Source organism: Muscardinus avellanarius, assembly GCF_963383645.1.
Source record: "Muscardinus avellanarius genome assembly, chromosome: 20".
NCBI lineage: Eukaryota > Metazoa > Chordata > Mammalia > Rodentia > Gliridae > Muscardinus > Muscardinus avellanarius.
The window spans coordinates 29,708,370-29,730,258 of NC_137806.1; the positions used below are offsets into that span (position 1 = coordinate 29,708,370).

The window sequence follows — 21,889 nt, forward strand, 5'->3', positions numbered from 1 at the left end:
TGTTGCACCAATAAAACTATTAAAAATACAGAAATAAAACAAAAGTGGACAAACTCAAGACAACATGACCAAGTGGATTAAGAGTAGTGATTTCTAGTTTATTGGCCATCAAGAGCCCTTTTTCTCTCTTTTGGTTGAGAGTATAATCACAATTCAACCGGTACAATTGGTGGCACAGCCTTTCCTGTCTGGAGACAGCTTGTGGTGAACGCCCTTCGCCCTGCGTCTTACACTCTGTGTATCTTATGAAGCTCCACAAACTGGCTCAGATCATCCAGGTGGGCCCACCACTTGTACAGAAACTTCTCTGCGATGATTCTCAGCCAAGGGGTGACTCTCGCCGCGCCCCTGGCGGCCCTTTCTAGGAGGTCTTCCAGCTCCTCCTGGGACAGGTAGTGGATGCTCTGTACTTCACCGGGGTCTGCATTGATAGTCACGTTCTTCCTCACGAGCAAAAGATAACAAACTTCATGTTCACCCCAAATCGGATCGGATTTTGCCTTGTAATGGTATCGTGTCATGAACACAATGTCCTCCAGAGAAAGCTGTGGCAGAAATGGGCGTAATGTTAGCAACACTAGAGTGAAAGACAGAATGCACAGAAAGAGTGGAGAAAAGGAACCCATTTTGGTGTCCTCAAAGAGAGTGAACAACTTCCTTTGGTCATTACAGTTGACCCAAACCTTAATGTCAGCTAAGTATTTGTGGACTCAAATCTGAATAATAATTTGGCTTTTGTTTCTTTGATCTAAAAACACTGTGCTCTGCTATTTATTTAGTTAGTTAGTGAATGAGTGCTAGGGTTTGAACCCAGTATCATTCTACCTTTGAGCTACATCTCCAGCCCCTTTTAATATTTTTTATAATATTGAAACAGGGTCTCACTAAGTGGCTAAAGTTGGCCTCAAAACTGTGATCCTCCTGTCTCAGCCTCCCAAGCACTAAGATCATGGGTGTGCCCCAACACCCCAGGATCTGTATCCTATTTTAAAAAACTAAGCCACTTGTGGTGGCCTATGCCTATAATCACAGTACTCAGGAGGCTGAGACAGGAGGATCACAGTTTTGAGGCCCACACCCACCACTTTGTGAGACCATCAGCAAATTAGCAAGATCCTGTTTCAAAATTAAAAATATAAAAAGGGCTGGGAGTATAGCTCAGAGGTAGAATGTCCCTGGGTACATTTCCTAGTATGCCCCCAAACCCCCAAAAAGAATGGACTCTTCGACACTCTTATAGATACTTATAAAACGTTCACGAAGTGTTTAGAGCTGATGTAATTGAGTCATGAGGGTTGTAACCCAGCAATCAATATAATTATTTATTTATTTATATATTTATAATATATAATTAAAAATTTATTATGATGGATTTATCTCGGTGGTAACTCAGGCCAGTATTATTTATAATATATAAATATAATTTATATAATAAAATTTATATAATGTTATTTGTATAATTATATATGAATAGTATATATTTATATATTATAAAATATTATTTATATAATATAAAAATATAAACCCATTACAGTGGATTTATCTGGGTGGTGACCCAGGCCAGGTGGGTTTGGTTGGAGGTGGGGCCCTGGGATGCAACCTTGGGAATGATATAAATAGGTCTTCCTCTCCTGCTCTCTCTCTCTTGCTCTGCTTCCATAATGTGAGGACCACAGCCCCTGCACTCTCCCTCTGTCCACCTCCCACCACCATGCCCTGAGATCGGAGGTCCCAGCCTCACATGAACTGAGGCCAAACCCATAAGACAATAAATCTCTAAGTTACATGGTCAGACCTTTAGATTATGGCAGTGAGAATGCTGGCTGTATAACATACCGGATCCAGAGAAAACCCTCTAAAAGTCAAGCAGCTTTATGAGCAAAGTATCCATTTTTTTCTACCTCTTTTCTTTATTCTTTTTTCTTTTTTTCTTTTTTTCTTTTTACTTGGATCATATTGAAAATGGCATACATTCAGACTGTGCTTAGTGGCTTCCTCTTTTAATAATAAAGGTAATAAATGAATAGCAGACATTCATAGCTGATTCTAGAAATTTTCTCCAGAGTGTTTTTTGTGATTTCATCTCTGATTATTTACAGAAAGCCAGAATCCTGAGCTCTGCACAGCCCAAACATGGAACAGCCCCACCGCTCTTCACAATGGTGCACGCGCCCAGGCCTGGGCTCCAGTCCCCCTGCCCTCCTCCCTGGTCCCCGGGTGTACTTTAGCAAGGCTGTTGCTGTGCAGATGCGGGTACCTGCTCTGGAGGAATCCCCAGCTCCGCTCGCAGCCGTCGCAGGGCTGACCTCCGCACGCCCACCGCGTCTTCTTCGTCCAGTTCTGCAGAGTTGCTTAGTGGATGACTAGAACAGGAGTCAGTAAAATGCTCTGCAAAGAATGCACAGAGGAAACATCCTTATTTATTCCTGAAAACTGAATGGATTAAACGCAAATGCAGAGCCGTAGAGTGAAGTCACCCTCATCGGTCATCAGCTGCCTGGCAGGTGGGAAGGAAGGTTTGTCGTGGGTGCTAAGGGTAGCCTGAGCCCCTGCTCCCACTGGTCTCAGGGTCTGGGAGAGGCGCCCCTGGGTGGCCGCTCGCTGAGCTGTTCCTAGGAATGGACAGCTGCCACTCATTGCCCTGGTGCAGCTCACCTGCAAGCCCCTGCTTCGGTCCAAGCAAGTTCCCCTGCTGACTTGTGCACCACCCAAGATCTGACAGCAGGACAAAGTGTTAGGGTGCAGTGTGGGGTTCAGAGGCGAAGCAGCAGAGGCTGAGCAAGCTGAGGGCACCCAGGGACACGCTGGGCTGCGGACGCCAGGAGCAGGAGGTGGGGAAAGGCTACCACCAGATGCTGGTTGGACTGTAAACCAAGCGAGCCTGGCAGGAGGGCTCGCTCAGGACTTCCCTCATCTGCCGAAAGACAGACCCTCCAAAATGCAGGCAGCATCAGCAATCCCATCCCTGGGAGCCAGTGAAATGTCCCAGAAAGACCCCCTGGGAGGACCACATCGCAGAGGAGACTGAGGGGACAGCCCACCCAGGGAGACTGTCATGGCTGCACCTATCCTGACAGCTCCTCCTGGAGAACTTTTATAGCCTGGGAGGCTTTTTACCTGCAACAGGAGACAAGCTTTATTCACCACACTATTCCTCCCTTTGTCCCCTTAATCTGTTGCCCCCTCCCCACCAGAAGCTCCAGCCCCTAGGCCTTTCTGCAGGTCAGGAAGGACACTATATGAATTTCCATCAGCTGGCTCTTCTGCTAGTTTCTTGATTTTTAGGGCTCCCATGTATGTGCAGATGATTAAAGTGTGTCTTTTCAGTTCATCTGTCTTATTGAGTTCATTTCAGAGACTTCAGAAAGGAAGCCAGGTGTGTTAGGGCACACTTGTAATGCCAGCGATTGGGAGGCTGAGACAGGAAGATCACAGGTTTGAGGCCAGTCCCAGTAACTTGGTAACTTGGTGAGACCTCAGTAATTTAGAGATCCTGTTTATAAGAAATAGGGAAGAGGGTTGGGGATATAGCTTAGAGGTAGAATGTTCCTGAGTTTAATCCCTAGAAAAAAATAGAAAAAGAGAAAAACGTCAAAATTAGAAACTCAGATGGTTCTTTAATTTAAAAAAAAAAAGCAAAACAACCACAAAATCCAGCCCATTGAAGAAACAATAGCCCGATAGTCATGTGTGGTACTAATTCCTCCAGGATGAGCTGGAAGCTGGGGCTGATGGCACATGTCTGTAACTCCACTACTTGGGAGGCTGAGGCAGGAAGATCACAGGTTATAGGCTAGTCTCAGCAGCTTACTGAAACTCGCAGCAATTTAATAAGACTATATTTTACGGTAGGGATACAGCTTCAAGGTAAAATGCTCCTGATTTCAATTTCTAGAAAAAAAAAAATCTAGAGCCGGGCGTGGTGGCACACGCTTGTAATCCTCGTGCTTGGGAGGCGGAGACAGGAGGATCACGCACGTTTGAAGCCAGCCTTGATGGCTTAAGAGACCCTGTTTCCAAATAAAATATAAAAAAATAGGTCTGGGAGTGTAGCCCGGAGAAAGTTTCCATCCCCAGTACCACAAAAAACAAACAAACAAACAAACAAACAAAAAACCTAGAAACTCATATGTTTTTTTTTTTTTCCGGTACTGGGGATGAAACCCAGGGGACATTCTGCCTCTGAGCTATATCCCCAGCCCTATTATTTTTTATTCTTTATTTTTTGAAACAGGGTCTCACTGAGTTGCAAAGGGCCTCACTAAGTAGCTGAGGCTGTCCACAAACCGTGATCCTCTTGTCTCAGTTTCCCAAATGCTGGGATTACAACTGTGTGCCACCAAGCCCAGCTGGTTTCTTAATTTAAAAAAGAAGCCAGGTTTGATGACACATGCTTGTAATCCCAGTACTTGGGAGGCTGAGACAGGAGGATTGCAGGTTCAAAGCCAGCCTCAGAAGCTTAGTGAGGCTCTCAGCAACTAAGTGAGACCCTGTCTCCAAATAAAATATAAAATATGTCTGGAGGTGAAGCTCGGAGGGAGAAGGCCCCTGGGTTCTATCCCCAGTACCACACACACACAAAAGCAAAACCTCAGTAAAAACCAGTCATTTGAAGAAGCATCAGCCTGAGCCGGGCGTGGTGGCGCATGCTTGTAATCCCAGCGCTTGGGAGGCTGAGACAGGGGGATCGCACAGGTTCGAAGCCAGCCTCAGCTACTGAGTGAGGCTCTCAGCAACTTAGTGAGACCCTGTTTCCAAATAAAGTATAAAATAGGTCAGGAGTGTAGCCCGGAGGTAGAGGCCCCTAGGTTCCACCCCCAGTACCACCAAAAAAAATAAAATAAAATGAAGAAGCATCAGCCTGATAGTCATGTCTTGCACTTCTTCCTCCAGGATGAGTTGGTAATCTAACATGAGAGCTGGAAGCTGGGGTTGGTGGCATAGATCTGTCATTGCAGTACTTGTAAGGCTGAGACAGGAGAATTTTAGGTTCAAGGACAGCCTCAGCAATGTAGTAAGACCTTCAGCAACCTAGGAAGACACCATCTCATCAGGACAACATTATTTAAAAAAAAAAAAAAAGCTGGAGGTGTAGCTTGGAGATAGAGTGCCCCCGGGTTCAATCCCCAGTACCACATTAAATAAACTAAATACATAAATGAATAAATAAATAATAAAATGAGAGCTGGATATTGGCCGTGGATCAGATTCCTCCAGGTCAAATCATATGGAAATATTCTCTTCGGTCACAAGTTCAGCTGAATGGACTCACCCGGGAAAGTCAGCTTAGCCTCTGATCTCTGCTGAATCAGAACCTTGTTCTCTGAGTTGAACAAAACGACGCTGAAGGCTCGGTGCAGCAGCCCTGAGAAGGGGAATGAGCGTTACAGTGAGCGCGCACAGTTTCTGCAGCAGTAGTCTGTGCTCAGATGTGATCTATGATCATGTCATTTGTGTGGAACAAGGGACATTTGTAGCCTAAAGGGACATTTAGGGACCTCTAGCTAGCTAACTCTCATTTGATAAATTAAAACTCAAAATTTTAACCTGATCAGAGAAAACCAGCGCTGGCTGGTAGGGGAACCTGGAAACCCAAGTTTCATTTAGGATTATTGCAATAGGAGAAAAGAGACCTAACTCAGTATGGATCTGGGGTCAACTCCGAATGCAGAATATAGGATGGGCAGGGGAGCAGAGGATCTGCCAAGGAGCAGAGTTAGGGGAGATAGATGGAAAATTACCAAGAGGGAGCCTCTAGGTAAGGGGGATTCTGATTGGATCAGCACAATTATTAGGATTCTTGCTCAAGTTGGACCTGGATGGCTGATCAGACATTACTGGGGGCTGGTGTGGCAAGAGGAGCTTGACTGGATATCAAAGATGGGGGATTCTCTCTGAACTGATTAGCAGGATTCTCCTCCTCCTCCTCCTCCTCCTCCTCCTCCTCCTCCTCCTCCTCCTCCTCTTTCTCTTTCTTCTTGTACTGAAGATTGAGCCCATTGGCATTCTTCCTTCAAATGACACCCCCAGACCTTTCTTAGATTTTTCTTTTCTTTTCTTTTTTCTTTCTTCCTTTTTTTTTTTTTTTTTTTTTTTTTTTTGGTGGTGGTACTGGGGTTCCTGGAAGCCCTTCTACCTCCGGGCTACACTCCCAGACCTATTTTTTATTTTTTGGAAACAGGGTCTCCTAAGCCAACGTGACTGGCTTCGAACCTGTGCGATCCTCCTGTCTTCACCTCCCAAGCACGGGGATTACAAACGGGCGCCACCACGCCTGGCTAGTTTTTTCTTTTGAAAGAATATATCGCTAAGTTGCTGAGGCTGCCCTTGAACCTGTGACTCTTCTCTCTCAGCCACTCAAGGGCTGGGGTTGCAGGCATGTGCCACCACGCCTGGCTGATTTAGCAGGATTCTTGCCTGAATGGGATTTTACAAAGGCGTGAACAGTGGCAGAAGGCTCAGGACCCCCAGGACACTTGGGTTGAGCAGACACTCTTCATCAAGGTGAGCTCCCCAGAATCTCCACCCAAAGAAGACAAGCTAGGTGAGCACGAGGTGATGCCCCGTGGTCTCCTCATGAGAAAAGCCCGGAGTCTTCCCTTTACATCTCTGTCAGGAGGAGAAACAACGAGAAAATCTTGCAAAATAGACAAAGAAAACGAACCAGCAATACCTTTCTCGATGTTTTCGTTCAGGTGGCAGTTTCTCTTGGTGTCCGCGCCAAGAACCTTGTCATTTTCATCAACAACAATCAGCATTTCATCTAAGCGCCGTAGCTGACGATCATCGACCCAATCAGGACTGACTTCAGACATAGCTCCTAGCTGGGGTCGAGCCTGAAACAGATGGATTCAGTTGCATCTTTGAGTGGAGGAGATTATCTAAGTTTTACTATTTCTTTTTTCTTTTCTTTTCTTTCTTTTCTTTCTTTTTTTTTTCTTTTTTGGTGGTACTGGGGTTCCTAGAAGCTCTTCTACCTCTGGGCTACACTCCCAGACCTATTTTATACTTTTTTATTTGGAAACAGGATCACTTAAACCAGCGAGGCTGGCTTCGAACTTGTGCGATCCTCCTGTCTCCGCCTCCCAAGCGCGGGGATTACAAGCATGCACCACCACACCCAGCATAAGTTTTGCTATCTCTTACCAAACACATCAGGGTTTATCCCATACCATCATGTATCAGTGACAGAAATAGTATTAAAGTAGCACAGCTGTTATTATTAAAAAGGAAGATGAAATGTGTCTAAATTAGTATCTTTCCAAATGGGAAATCTTAAATGTATATGCATATATATTCATATGTATGCATATATTCTTCCTGTTTCCCAGAATTCCATCAATGCAGGTTCAAACAATAAACTCCACAAAAGAAGGAAGGAAAAGTTCAGGTAATATTCCTTGCAGCATTATGGACAAAGCCACTGGAGTTGGGACCGGCATGGAGACATTCCATAACCCTTTTGGAAAGCCTCGTGCACCCACAGAAAGCCTGTGTGTCCTCCTCGGCACCAAATAGAGCCTTGTGTCATGATTTCCCAAGGTTGTATTTTTCACTACCACTTATTTTTCCCAAAATATTTTCATCATCCCTTCCCACTTTTTAAAGAAATGCATTCCCTTCTCTTATCACTATTTTTTCTATTTTTTGCTATCTGCTCATCTACTTAACAAAGAGACTGGTACATTAGATGCATAAATATGGGATAGGGTAGAAATGCATAACTATTTGAGAAGCTAAGGCAGGAAGGTTACAAATTCAAAGCCAACCTGAGCAACTTAGGGAGATACCATCTCAAAATAAAGATTAAAAGAGGGGCTGGGGATGTAGCTCAGTATTAGAGTGCCCCTCTATTCTATCGCAAAAGAAAGAAAGAAAGAAAGAAAGAAAGAAAGAAAGAAAGAAAGAAAGAAAGAAAGAAAGAAAGAAAGAAAGGAAGGAAGGAAGGAAGGAAGAAAGGAAGGAAGAAAGAGGCAGAGAAAAAAGTTGTTGTTTAATATATATAATTTGTTGAAGAAAGAATTCTCAGAAGAAAAAGGATATGCACCCACCTCTCCTGGAAGTTTGAGACTCCTGGTAATCTGATGTAGAACTGCAAGTTTAAATTGAATCAGATGCTTTTATACTGTTGAGGTAGGTGTGAGAAGATATCAGTTAGGATGTTCTCAAGTATTTTTGTTGTATTCTTAGGGAGAAACCACACCCTGATATTCTCTCTCTCGCTCTCTCTCTCTCTCTCTCTATCTCTCTCTCTCTTTCCCTGTCTCTATCTCTGCTCATTTGACCTCTGCTCAATCATACTCGACATTTTTTTCAAGTATTTTATTTAAGCCTGGCATAGTGGTGCATGCTTGTGCTTGGGAGGCTGAGACGAGAGGATAGAAGTTCACGGCCGACTTCAGCAGCTTTAGTGAGCTGCTGTTTCAAACTGAAAAATAAAATAGGGCTGGGGGTATATCTCAGAGATAAAATGCCCCTTGGTTCAGTCCTCAGTATCAAAAAAATTGTTAACCCATAAATGAATATTCTAGTCATCCTCATCCACACAATGGTGCAAATCACACCATTCCCAGTGCCCTGAAATGTAACAAACCATTTTCCATTATTATAGTACTTTTTTTGTGAACTGGATGATCACTGAAGATTATTTTGACACAACTACATATTTTAGTGCATTTAGATTTTTAATTTGGGATAAATTATGTTCTGCTGCATAATCTATTTATGTATGATAATGGTAGCATTTCAACTCAACATGGAAAATACTAATTATTTAAAAATTTATGGGATAACTGGCTGGGTGGTGGTGGTGGTGGTGGTGGTGGTGGTGGTGGTGTGTGTGTGTGTGTGTGTGTGTGTGTATGTGTGTGTATGTTACTAGGGGTTAATCCCAAGGGCACTCTACCTCTGAGCTATACCCCCAGCCTTACTATATTTTTCAGAGTCTCCCTGACTTGCAGAGGGCCTGGCTGAATTTCTGAGGCTAGCTGAGAACCTGTAATCCTCCTGCCTCAATCTCGCAAGTACTGGAATTACAGTTGTGCACCACCATGCCTGGCTCTTTTTTTTTTTTTTTTTTTTGGTCTTGCAGTGCTGAGGATGGAACCCAGTGGCCTTTTACCTTTGAGCTACACCCCCAGTCCTATTTTTTATTCTTTATTTTTAAAAAGAGCCTCACAGAGTTGCGGAGGGCCTCACTAAGTAGCTGAGGTTGTCCGCAACCCACGATCCTCCATCTCAGCCTCCCGAATGCTAGGATTACAAGCGTGCGCCACCATGCCTGCCCATGCCTGGCTCTTTTTCATTTATAATTTTGAAAGAAAGTATCACTAAGTTATTTAGCCTCAAACACATGATCCTCCTGTATTAGCCTTCCAAGTACTAGGATTACAGATGTATGCCTCCTGCTTGACTCTGGCTAGCTTTCTTGAAAGGAACAAAATTATATCTCTATTTCTAATATATATCTAATATATCTATTTCTAATATATCTAATATATCAGAGGTATCTATATAAATTTAACATTTAACTATAAAAAGCACAGAAGTACTAGAAAAAACATACACATGAATAACTAGCTACATGGTATTCTGTGAGGAAAAGTCTTTCTGGGCATGCCACCAAATCTAGACACACATAAAAAAATGGTACATTTAAATACATTTAAATCATCTTTCTGTATGTCAGGGAAGCCATAACCAAAGAAAAAGATAAATCACAAAAATAAATGTTTTATCTTAATATCACATTACAGATAAAGACTTACCATCCTTAAGCTATTCAAATGTCTTATTTTATTATTAAACACATGTAGCTAGCTGGGCATGGTGGTTCATGCTTGTAATCCCAGTACTTGGGAAGCTGAGACAGGAGGATCACAGGTTCGAGGCCAGCTTCAGCTACTTAGTGAGGCCCTCCACAAGTTAGTGAGACCCTGTCTCAAAATCATAATTAAAAAATAGGACTGGAGGTGTAGAGTGCCCCTGGTATCAATCCCCAGTACTGGGGGTAAAAAAAAGTAGCTGCAATGCAAAATTATATAAAGGCATCAATGTATAGTGTAAAGTTAAAGGACCTTGCTGTGTGAGGATACCATCGCATACAGGACAGCGTAATTTGTAGTCTAAGAAACAGAGGATCCAGGTCTCTGCCTGAGAACAATCAAGCAGAGAGAATTATCCTTTCATCTATTCAAATATTCTAACCATTGGCTGGTGCCCAGTTCTTATATTGAGAAGGACAATGTTTCACTTAATTTATTTATTCCTAATCTCATCCTGAAACATCCTCACAGACACACCCAGAAATATTGTTTGACCTAATATCTGTGTCCCTCATTGGTGCTGTAAAGTTCACACTTAAAATTAATTAGCATGTAAAAAATAGCAAAACCCATAATTTCTCTCATATTCTTAGAATATGAGAGAAATTTGAATTGTGGGCTTTATCACTCAAACCAGTTTCTGGTGACACCACCATGCGTGGTGTCACGCACCTGTAAAACCTGTACTCGGGAAGCTGAGACAGGAAGATCTCAGATTCAAGAGCAGCCTCAGCAACATAAGGAGGCTCTCAGCAATTTAGAAAGTTCCTGTTTCAAGACAATAAATAAAATGGGGCTGGATATGTAGCTCAGAGGTAAAATGCTCCTGGGTTCAATCACCAGTACTACAAAAACAAACAAAACAATCAAACCAAAAAAAAAAAAAACCCCAAACAAACAAAAAGTCTCTAAAAGATGGTTCAAAATAAAAGAAGAATAAAATATTAAAAATTAGAAATGTTTTTAGAGAAAACAATATTCTACAAATGAAGCATTTTCAAAAGTTCATGGCATACCCATATTCTCGCCTATGTGTTTGTATTTCTGCTTTTGTGAAGTGTCTATTTAGTATAATTGCCCATCTCTTAATTGGGTTATTTGTTTTTAGTGTTATGTCTTTTAAGTTCTTATATCTTGTAGGCACTAGTCCTCCATCAGAGGAGTAGCTGGCAAAGACCTTCTCCCCTTGTTTAGGCTCTTTTTTTTTTTTTTTTTTTTTTGGTGGTACTGGGGTTCCTGGAAGCCCTTCTACCTCTGGGCTACACTCCCAGACCTATTTTATATATATATATTTTTTTTATTTAGAAACAGGGTCTCCTAAGCCAGCGCGCGCGGCTGGCTTCGAACCTGCGCGATCCTCCTGTCTCCGCCTCCCAAGCGCGGGGATTACAAGCGTGTGCCACCACGCCCGGCTAGGCTCTCTCTTTAGACTCCTGATGGTTTCCATTGCTGCACAGGAACTCTTTAATTTAATGCCATCCCATTTATTTATTCTTGTTTTAATTTCCGAGCTTTGGGGGTCTTATTGAGGAAGTCTCTACCTGTGTTAGACACTGGAGTATTTATCTTATGCCCTCCTCTAGCAATTTCAAAGTCTCCCAGGTTTAATTTCCAAGACTTCAATCTCTTCAGCTGACTCTTGGTGCACAGGATCTTATGACCTGCTCTAACCTTTCTTTCTGGGATCACCTCTCAGTGACTCCAAGAAACTTTATATAAAGTAGGTGATATTGTGACACCCGGTATCCTTAGTTAACTCAGCAAAGGTAATTATTGGGCGTGAAGGTACAAACATGGGCAAGGAAGATAAGAGAACTTATTGTTGGTGCCTATCACACTCAGCAGGGCACACGAAAATAGGATTTACGTGGCAACCGAATAATTATTTTGGCAAAATAAACAAAAGGGAAGAAACAGAAGCCTGAGGTGCCAGAGTGCATGCTCAGCCACCATTAGCTAGGGTTAAGTGAAGACTTTCTTAAGTAATGTGTGGGATATTTGCAGAATGACAGAGAGGATGTGTCCAAAGAATAGTGCTAGCACAAGAACAGCTAATTCTATCTAGCATCATTCACTAACTCATTTGTGTCTAGTGCTGTCAATGGATTTGTCCTGCCATGCGAGGTTGAATATAGAAACCTCTAAAGAGGTTCGATTATGTCCATTTTGAGTTTACATTACGAGTCTTTCATTGTTAGCAATGGTACAATTCCCATCAGTGTAGAGATAGTGGACCTGCATTCTCCCTATATACCTGGAAAGTTCACTAAAAAAAAGAAATATCAACAACAAAAATTCTAAATTGCTTGTGTCTGGGTATCTTATTTTTTTTATAACATATTGGTCTATTTATTTAGCAACCTGGAATATAAAGTTATCTTTTTCTTGCAAGATAAAGATGAGAACAGTTGAGGATTGGCTTTCTCGATGCACCTATAGTGCTGAAATAAATTTAGAATAGCAAGAAGGCCAGGCATTGTGGCGGCATACACCTGTAATTCCAGTACTTGGGAGGCTGAGACAGGAGGATCACAGGCTGGTTGCCAGACTCAGTGACTTAGTGAAGCCTTGTTTCAAAAATTAAAAATTAAAAATAGGGCTGGGGGTGTAGTTCGGAGGTAGAATGACTCCATACTCAGTAGGAGGGGAGGCCATCCTCAGAGACAAATTCTTAACTCAGTCTGCACCTGATGTAAAAAGAAACACTAAAAACTGATGTCAGGTTCAGACAAATCTAATCTGGAATCACCACTGCACGCTGCTAACTTAGTTTATAATAACAAGGACTTGGAAACGAAAAAGAAAAAGGACAGACATCATGGGGAAATTCTGGCTGTCATGCATACAAGTGCTAATTCCACAGAAACCAAGGCTCAAGCCTGTTTTAGGTGTGGAGAGTCAGGGCATTCCCGGCATGAATGCCCCAACTAAGAGGCTGTAAAAGCCCCCCAAAGCCCTGTCCACAGTGTAAATGGGACCACTAGAAGTCAGGGGCCCCCAGGTCCAAAGGGAATCAGGGTCTTCAGATCTAGATTCCCAATGGTGGGTTCTAGAGCCATTTCTCCAGTTTCCCACCACCTGGGTTAGGACTAAAGAGTCTTGGGTTACGCTAAAAGTGAAGCACAGCCTGTCAGCTTCATCATGGACACAGGTGCCAGATTCTCTAAAAAGATATAATGCCAGAAAGCCAAACTAACTCGGGTACAAGCCTTACCCTTTTGTCTCATCCTTCAGAAAAGCCCCAGAGGAAGAAAAAAAAACCCTACGCTTCTCCTTTTCTCTCTTTTGCTGTCTGTACTAAGATAAGGTGCTGCTCAATTTTTTTTAAATCTCAACCAGTTGTAGCCAATATGTGAACTTCTAAAGAAAAAAATCTGTAACTCTTTAAAGAGCAAGCCACTATAAAACGTAGACCTCTGTAAGATGTGATCAAATACAATGTGCATTGCCTTTAAAGGTTTTTCTCTAGCTGAATAATGTTTTACGACACTAATGATGTTTATCTGACATTTTAATTTTCAAAGGTAATTCATAACTCCGTTATTATTATTTATTATTATTATTATTATTATTATTAGTGGTACTGGGGCTCTTCTACCTCCGGGATACACTCCCAGACCTATTTTATATTTTTTATTTATTTAGAAACAGGGTCTCTTAAGCCAGCGAGGCTGACTACCAACCTGCGCAATCCTCTTGTCTCCGCCTCCCAAGCGTGGGGATTACAAGCGTGCGCCACCACGCCCGGCCATAACTCCATTATTAAATTGGATACGTGTCAAATGTGAGTAATGCTTTAAAGTGCTCTTGGCACTATAAAGTCTAAAATAACATTTGAGACGATTAAGTGGGCTTCTAAGTTGTTAATATAAAAAACAACATTGTGAAATGGCACTGTTTTGGGGTCAACCTGTATGTGAAAATAAGAGAGAAGTGTGAAAGAGTACATGGATATGAAAAGTTTTTGTGGGGAAGGATAAAAAATATTTATGGGAATAAGAAAGTATCTTGTATGAAGGTTTATCCTACGGTTGTCCTGAGTGGGAAAGAGAGGACTAGAATAAAAATCAAAGAGTTGAGATGAGTCCCAGAAGGTTTGTGTATGTTACGGATGTTTGTAAAAGAAAGAAGCTTATGAAAAGCTTATGCATACATGATAAAGATGGTTTTATTTCAGACATAATTAAAAGTCTGCAGTAAGATTATAAAGAGCCTGCCTCTTTGAAGACCTCTAGAGGCCATTCTTTCATACTTATATTTGACCCATGGTTACTAAATTATATGGTCAAGTGTTGTCTTCAACAGGACTAAAGCCATCAATTCCAGATAATAATGCCCCAGATGAACATTTACTCAAGCCCCTTGGACAACCATGAGCACCTGAAACATTGGCTGATCTAGTTTCCCCAGACAATTGGCTTGTACACACCCTCAAGGCTGGGGCCCCACTCTATCTTCTAGCTTGAAGTAGTCAGACCAAATTCATTGCCCCAATCCCCCCACCACGCTTGACAAGTATAAACAAGTTCAACTCTTCAAGGAAGTAATAGCAGAAAATTTTCCAGACATAGAGCAAGAGGTTGATACACAGGTCCAGGAAACTTATAGAACTCCCTTTAGACAGGATCGGAGAAGAGGATCCCCACGCCATATAATTGTCAAAATGACCAATGTGGAAGCCAAGCAGAGAATCTTAAAGGCAACAAAAGCAAAGGGCCAAGTGACATTCAGAGGCAAACCAATTAGAATCACTCCAGACTTCCCAAACCAAGTTATGAGAGCCAGAAGGGCTTGGAGTAACATATTCCAAACTCTGAAAGAAAACAACTTCCAGCCAAAAATTTCCTACCCAGCAAAACTTTCTATCAAATTAGATGGAGAAATAAGAAGCTTCCATGACAAACAGAAACTGAAGGAATTTATGTCTTCAAAACCAGCACTAGAGAAAATACTCAAAGAGATTAACTACAAAGAAGAAATAGGTAACACACTCCAGAACTAGAGAAACATGATTTTCCATCCAACAGACAACTAAGATTGGTTATCTGTGGAGATTCATTATTTATGTTAGTCTTTTACCTATCTCTAAAGGGTATTGTTTGCCTTTATTGTTGTTAATTTCTAGGATTTCTAGTTGGAATATTAATATACCTTCAAATATAGCATTTGGAAATATTTTATCCCATTCTATTAGTAACTGTTAACTCTGTTTACATTGTCTTTGGATATACAATTTTTTTTTATTTTTAGGGAGTTTGTATACTCTTCTGTTGCCTGTGCCATCGAAATCATAACCAAGAAATCACTGCCAATTTCAATGTTGTGAGGCTAAATGACCCAGATTTTCTCCTAAAAGTTTATAGTCTTAAGATTTATATTTAGGTCTATTATCTATTTTGAGTTAATATTTGTATATGGGATTAGGTAAGGGTCCAATTTTATTCTTTTCCATGTAATTATTATTTTTCAACAATATTTAGTTAAAAGATTAATATTTCCACCACCAAATGTTCGTGGAAACCTTGTCAAAAATAACTTGACAATATAGGGAAGAATTTAGCTCTAGGCTTTTATTTAACTCCAGTGGTTTATATATCTGCCTTTAGAATAGTACTACACTGTTTCAATTATTGTAGCTTTATATGGTTTGAAATCAGAAAATATATATCTTCTAGCTTTGTTCTTTTTCAAGATCGTTTTGGGTACCTAGAGTCCATATTCCATATTAGGATAGATTTTTTTCTGAAAAATAAATATATATAAATATATGATAGTTTCACCTAAAAAATAGAAAAAAAAATTCTCTGGTAAGAAAGAAAGCAAAAAGAAATATTGAAATGTTATCTTTAAGTCATCAAAAGCTTGGTATCAGACAAATGAAACTGTTATGTGAGATTATCATTTTTAATTTTAGATAAATTGCCATAATACTAGATGTCAACTACTAAGCCAAGCATGGGAGGGAGGGATAGGGAGAGAATGGGGTGGGGATTGGGTGGGGACTGACTGGGAAAAGTGTGCATGTATGTCTACAAAAGTATGTATCCTACTTTGATGTATGAATACAGTGCACCAATAAAAATAAATAAATTAATTAATTAAAAAAATAAATAAACAAGTTCAAAGAAAGAGGGGGGAATCTGCCAGTATTGGGAAATTTCTTTTTTCTTTTTTCTTTTTTTTATTAGTGCATTGTATTTATACATCATACTGGGGTAAAAAACTTGTGTAGACATAAATGCACACATCACCCAGCCAGCCCCCAGCCAGTCCCCACCTCCCTTCCTCCCCATCCCTCCCTCCCATGCTTGGTTTAGTGGTTGACTTCGATATGAATAAGTACATCATGCACTTTAAAGAGTTTCCTTCCCGCCCCCTCTCATCCCCACAGTTAGGTTGCCTTATTTGCTCCTTGGGGGGCAAATCTGGCACTGAGTCCGTTTGGGACCAAGATCCTCAGAAAGATGGACAAGGGTTTACTTAGGTTGCAGTTCTGCAGCCACTTATCTGCAGCAATTTTTTCCCTTTTATGAAATAAACTCCTTTAAGTTCCTGTTCACGGCGCTAAAAGTGAAGATTCCTCTCCGGGAAAAAAAAAAATCTGAAATAATTGACATGGACAATCACCTTCTGTGAAATTGAAAAAGTTTTAATTTCCATCACCAGTATTTATACCCTATACCCTGTGTAAGCACTAAAGGACAATAGTGAGGCATTAAGTGTAAACAAGATAAACAGGATAAAAGAGGGTCCATGGCGTCACAGTTTAAGGTTCTTTAAGGTTCGTCTGGGACTAGGTGATTAAAGTCACTCCCCTTGGTCTTTGTCATTGGAATCAGGTTTCTGACCTTGGGTGAGCCTTAGGGGGCAAGGTCTGGAGTCCGGAAAGGCATCCGGAACAGGCAGGCATCTGTAAAGGTGGGGGTTCACGCCCAAAGTCCGTTTTGGGGAAATTCAGTCTTCTAAGATCTCCTTTGATCCTTCCAGAGTCTTTTTGTCTCTAGGGCTTAGTCCAGGCCCTCCTTTATCAAGATCCATGGGCTGCATTGCAGATTTGTCCAGTCCTGTCTGCTCCGCCATTCCCTATGAGGCAATACTTATATTACAGTTAGTGAAACAGGGCAAAAACATTATAACACAGGTGATTGATTGGATTTCCATAATTGTTCTTTAATGCATGATTTTGAGGCAGATTTTTGAGTTTTTTACTGTCCTGCTGCTGAGTCACAAAGGTAGGCCTTTTAAGGCCAGATAAGAGCTTATTAGCATCTCTTAAGAGGAAAAACAAATGGCCCAGGTTCCAGAGACAGTTTTGCATCTCTTTGGGAAATGGGGCAAGAGGTGGATTTGCAGCTTCCCCTGCTGGTAGAGAGGTGCTGGGAGCTAATCTTTAAATCAAAGGACTTGCCTTCGGAAAAGACCGAAAGGAATTTTGCAGCCCCTGAATTCTGGCTGCCCTTTACTAAAAAATTTATCTTTCATGGACTCAATTTTTTCCACAGTCCTAATTCTTGGGATCCTATTTTACATCATTGGAGCTTTTTGGTGTAGAAATCTAAGAGCAGGTAGTATTTCTTCCAGAGATGACGCCTTTTTCCTCGGGGCGTGGCCTCCTTGGACCTTGCCCATTGATACAAGCTTTTGTCATGCTCGTATATGCAGAGGTGGGCAGTGGCAGCTCCTCTATAGGATCTCCTTTTTCACCTGGAGTTCCTCCTGTGACCCCTTTCACTCCAGCTTTCACATATTAGGGAAAGCATCAGATTCCTTACTTTTTTGCAACTGACTAATCTCACTTAGAATAATGTCCTCAATATCCATCCATTTCCCTGAAAATACAGCAATTGTATTTTTTTATGGCTGAGTAAAATTCCATTGCGTACATATCCCACAGTTTTGTAATCCATTCATCTGTTAATGGACATCTTGGCTGGTTCCACAATTTGGCTATGGTGTATTGTGCAGCTATGAACATAGATACACATGCATTAGTTTGGTAGTTTGGTTTCCTTTCTTTTGGGTAGATACCCAGAAGTGGTATTGCTGGATCAAACGATAGATTTGTTCCCATTCTTCTGATGATTCTCCATACTGTTTTCCAAATGGTTGCAATCCCACCGACAGTCTTGATTTCCAACTAAAATGTAAAAGGCAGTCAGAGCCTGGATGCTATGCAGGCATTCAGGCAGGGAAAAATGCAGCTTCACCTGTTACACTTCAGAACTTCCCTTCCCCTCTCTTTTGCCTTGATGTTTACTCATAGTAATAATGTAGAGGCGATTAAAGCCTTTAGCCTTAAGAACATATGAAAGCAATTAATATTCCTAAGATCACAGTGACTGCCGTGGCATATTTTAAAGCCATAAAGGCAGCAAGAGCCTCATGCCTGGCTCTTAGAGAGTACACACAGCCGCACAGACCGCAGTTAGTGCCTGTTTTCTTCCTCTTCTTGCAGCCTTCATATGTGAAAAGTAAACTTCATGTGTTACCTCTAAGCACCCGTAGTTGATAAGCAACTGAAACCACCTGACAGAGGTTAAAAAAAATTATTAAGCTCTGTAACTAGTAAATACACTGTCCAGAGACAAGAAGGCACCACTTGCCTAAGAAATAAGTTACTAGCGCATTGTCTTGGTAAAAACATAACAATAAGAAATAACATACCAATAGAAAAACCATATTTAAGGGTCAGGGTCTGGAGAGGGGGGAGTTCCATTTTCAGGCTCTCCAGAGTGTTCTCCAGGCACACTGCTCTTCTTCTCTTCCCTTTCTATTTCCAACGGACTTTGTAATAAAGATGTGTTTAAGCTGCAACTGAGCTATTACTCTTAATTTCCTGATTTAACATATCTATTTGAATCAAGGGGTGAAAGCCCTCGGCACTGCTATAACTGTAACAAAAAGGGAAAGGGATTTGCTTTTATGAGGTCAGGATTATCTTAAATGCCAAGATTTTTGTTCTGAATGACCAAGTTATGGGATATAGGGGGAGAGAAATGTGGGAACAAAAAAGTCAGAACATTAAGCAAATCACAGACTTTGAGGGCATCGCAAAAGATTTTTGAAGGATAAAACTTATGAAAGAAAGCCAGGCATGGTGGCACACACTTATAATCCCAGCATTTGGGAGGCTGAGACAGAAGGATCATGGTTTGTGGCCAGCCTCGGCTGATACTTAGTGAGGCCCTTTGCAACTCAGTGAGAACCTGTTTCAAAATAAAGGATAAAAAATAGGAGCCAGGCATGGTGGTGCACACTTGTAATCCCAGCATTCAAAAGGTTGAGACAGGAGGATCGTGGTTTGCGGACAGCCTCTGCTACTTAGTGAGGCTCTCCACAACTTAGTGAGACCCTGTTTCAAAATAAAGAATAAAAAAATAGGGCAGGGGGTGTAGCTTGGAGGTCGAATGCCCCTGGGTTCTATCCTGGGGCCCACAAAAAAAAAAAAGAAAGAAAGAAAAAGGAGTCAGGGGTGGTAGTGCATGCTTATAATCCTAGCATTTGGGAGGCTGAAACAGGAAGGTCGTGGTTTGTTGCAGCCTCAGCTACTTAGTGAGGCCCTTTTCTCAGAGGTAGAATACCCCTGGATTCTGTTCCCAATACTGAAAAAAAAAACTTAAAAATTAAAGAAGGAGCTGCACATCGTGGCGCACACTTGTAATCCCAGCATTCGGGAGGCTGAGACAGGAGGATCGTGGTTTGCAGACAGCCTCAGCTACTTAGTGAGGCCCTCTGCAACTTAGTGAGACCCTGTTTCAATAAAAAGAATAAAAAATAGGGCTGAGGGTGTCACTCAGAGGTAGAATGCCCCTGGGTTCTATCCCCAGTATTGCAAAAAAAAAATTAAAAAAGGAAAAGAGCTAAGAAAGAAAAACAGCCAATTTTCTAGTCAAATAAAACCTAGGGAAAGATGGATTCCTCAAAGGACTCTACAACTCCAGTAAGTCACCTGACCCCGAATCAGGGGGATCAGGAAGATTCCAGAGACTAAGAGCCACCAGTGCTTATTCTGCAAAAAAGTAGGGACAGTGGAGAGGGAAATGTCCCCCAGTTCTTTAAGGGAAGCCATGTGGTCAGCAAGACCAAGACCCATAATGGCAGATGGCACAACTAGTAGAGAAAATGACTAACGGATCCAAGATATTTCCCACAAAGTCCCTAAGAGTGACCCTGAGAAGGCTTGGCTGACTTTAACAGTAAAATAATTATGAAAAAAATTATGTTTGCTCAATATAGGGCTACCTTCTTGGTCTTAAACACTCAGCAAAGAAATATAACCAAAAACAAGTGTGCTCTTATAAAGGTAAAAAGAATCAGATTTATGGAACCACTTAAAAATTTACCTGGATGTCTTCTGACTTGGGCTCAACTTCTTATTCTACATTATAATTTAGAATATAGGTTAACAGAAGAAATAAGATATGATGCTAATGCTCAAATTCTCTCCCCAGCTAAATCCTTATATGATGCTATAAAACCAATTAGTTCTTCTTGAGGTATTGCAGGTCCAGGACCACTAGACATCACAAAAGAAAAAATATACTGTTTCTGTAAGTCACTGACGGAACTATTGTGGGGAGCCATTAAGGTCTTCCCCTTATCTTTACTAAAAGCATACTTCTGACTGTCCTCCGCCCAGAGTCAACAAGGTTTGGGGCCTTGAAAGCTTCAAGGTTACTAATGCTAATGATGATATTGTTCTGTCTGAGCTAAGACTAGGTTTGTGTTGCATCAGGGTATTGTTTGACCTGCCCAGCCATTGGAATTTTCCCTCCAGGGTAACCTAAAGCAAAAAACTATAAATACCACTAGAGAAGAAGCCCAGGATCGGCCAGTAGAGATATCGACCCGGGAGTTGACTGGCGATCCTTCCGTGCTTAGGAATAAATCATATTTGGAATTTAATTCTTAAGAGTTATATTATTTCATCCTCACTCCTCTCTTCGGAACCCATACTTGAGCCGGCTGGCTCCTGTTCTAACTTAAAAACAAAGAACTGTTTAAGTTAAGTTCCCTATGTAGCATAATCCAAGAATCTTGCTTCTTGAAAGGATGTGACAAGTTTATACCTAAAGAAAAACAACATTCTTGCTTTACACATGACTCTGCCAAAATTGTAAAAACAGAAAGTAGATAGGTAGTGGTGCCATATAATTCTTAGAATAAGAAAATTATGAGTACTAATGGACAGGGACATGATAGTCAATAGGCTAAATTATATGTTGTACCCATGAGGACTTTTCACGATCTTATATATAATTGTCTCATGGATTATTATAAATGGATCAGTTACCTGACTTCCAAGTCTGAAACTAAACTTAGAGCTTCCACTAATCAGTTGATGGTTCAGGGCAAAAAGTTTCTGCTCATCAGTTGACAATTCAGGAAAAAGCATTGTAGCAAGATACCCGAGTTATTACACAATGGACAACGTCAATTTTTCACATATATGTCCAATGCAATTTTAATGCCACTGAAACACAGATGAATGGCTCTGTCAACCAGAAAACCAAAATAACTAGGCTTGTGAATGTTGACCCAACAGCTTCAAGGGCAGGCTTAGCACAGTAGGGACACCAAAAGTGCAGGGACCTACCAGTCTCCATGTTTCTGAGATTGTGTTGTTCAGTGATGTTAACTTGTGTCCTGACTGTAAAGAACTCACCACAATAGCTGAGGCCAATTTCTCTGTCTCCCTTGATCTATTACAATGAAACTTTTGATCTATGGCTCGGCAGGGCCAATACCCCTTGTCAGTTTGAAGAAGATACAGAAGACAGAACTCCAACCTTCATCAACCCTTAAGATTAAGCCATCCAAGTCTCAAGGTGTAAGGTGTGAGTCACCCCCCTGCCCCACAGGGGGCAGGGCCGGAAGCTAGGAGGTGGAGCTCTGCAATTCCGGAGGGGACCAGGCCTCCCGGCCCGGAAGAAGAGGGTTCAGTGCAGAGTTCAGAGAGGAGCCCGAGAGGGAGGGACGCACGCTCTCCCCCGCCACCAGCCCCTGCGGCCACGCAGGGGCTGGAGGTCGATCTCCCACGAATATAGGCATCCGTATATCTACTA

At 41.6% G+C, this 21,889-nt stretch overlaps 1 protein-coding gene across 1 annotated transcript; it reads right to left on the reverse strand.

The window, feature by feature from the left end:
• Positions 1 to 227: 227 nt before the first annotated feature.
• On the reverse strand, positions 228 to 21,219 carry LOC308277833 (isopentenyl-diphosphate delta-isomerase 2-like; the record flags this gene model as incomplete). Its single annotated transcript, XM_080717225.1, has 7 exons — positions 228 to 545; positions 2,258 to 2,388; positions 5,273 to 5,365; positions 6,674 to 6,836; positions 12,933 to 12,987; positions 18,039 to 18,118; positions 21,118 to 21,219. The coding sequence occupies 7 exons, from the start codon at positions 21,217 to 21,219 to the stop codon at positions 228 to 230; spliced, it is 942 nt and encodes a 313-aa protein (XP_080573351.1).
• Positions 21,220 to 21,889: the final 670 nt, after the last annotated feature.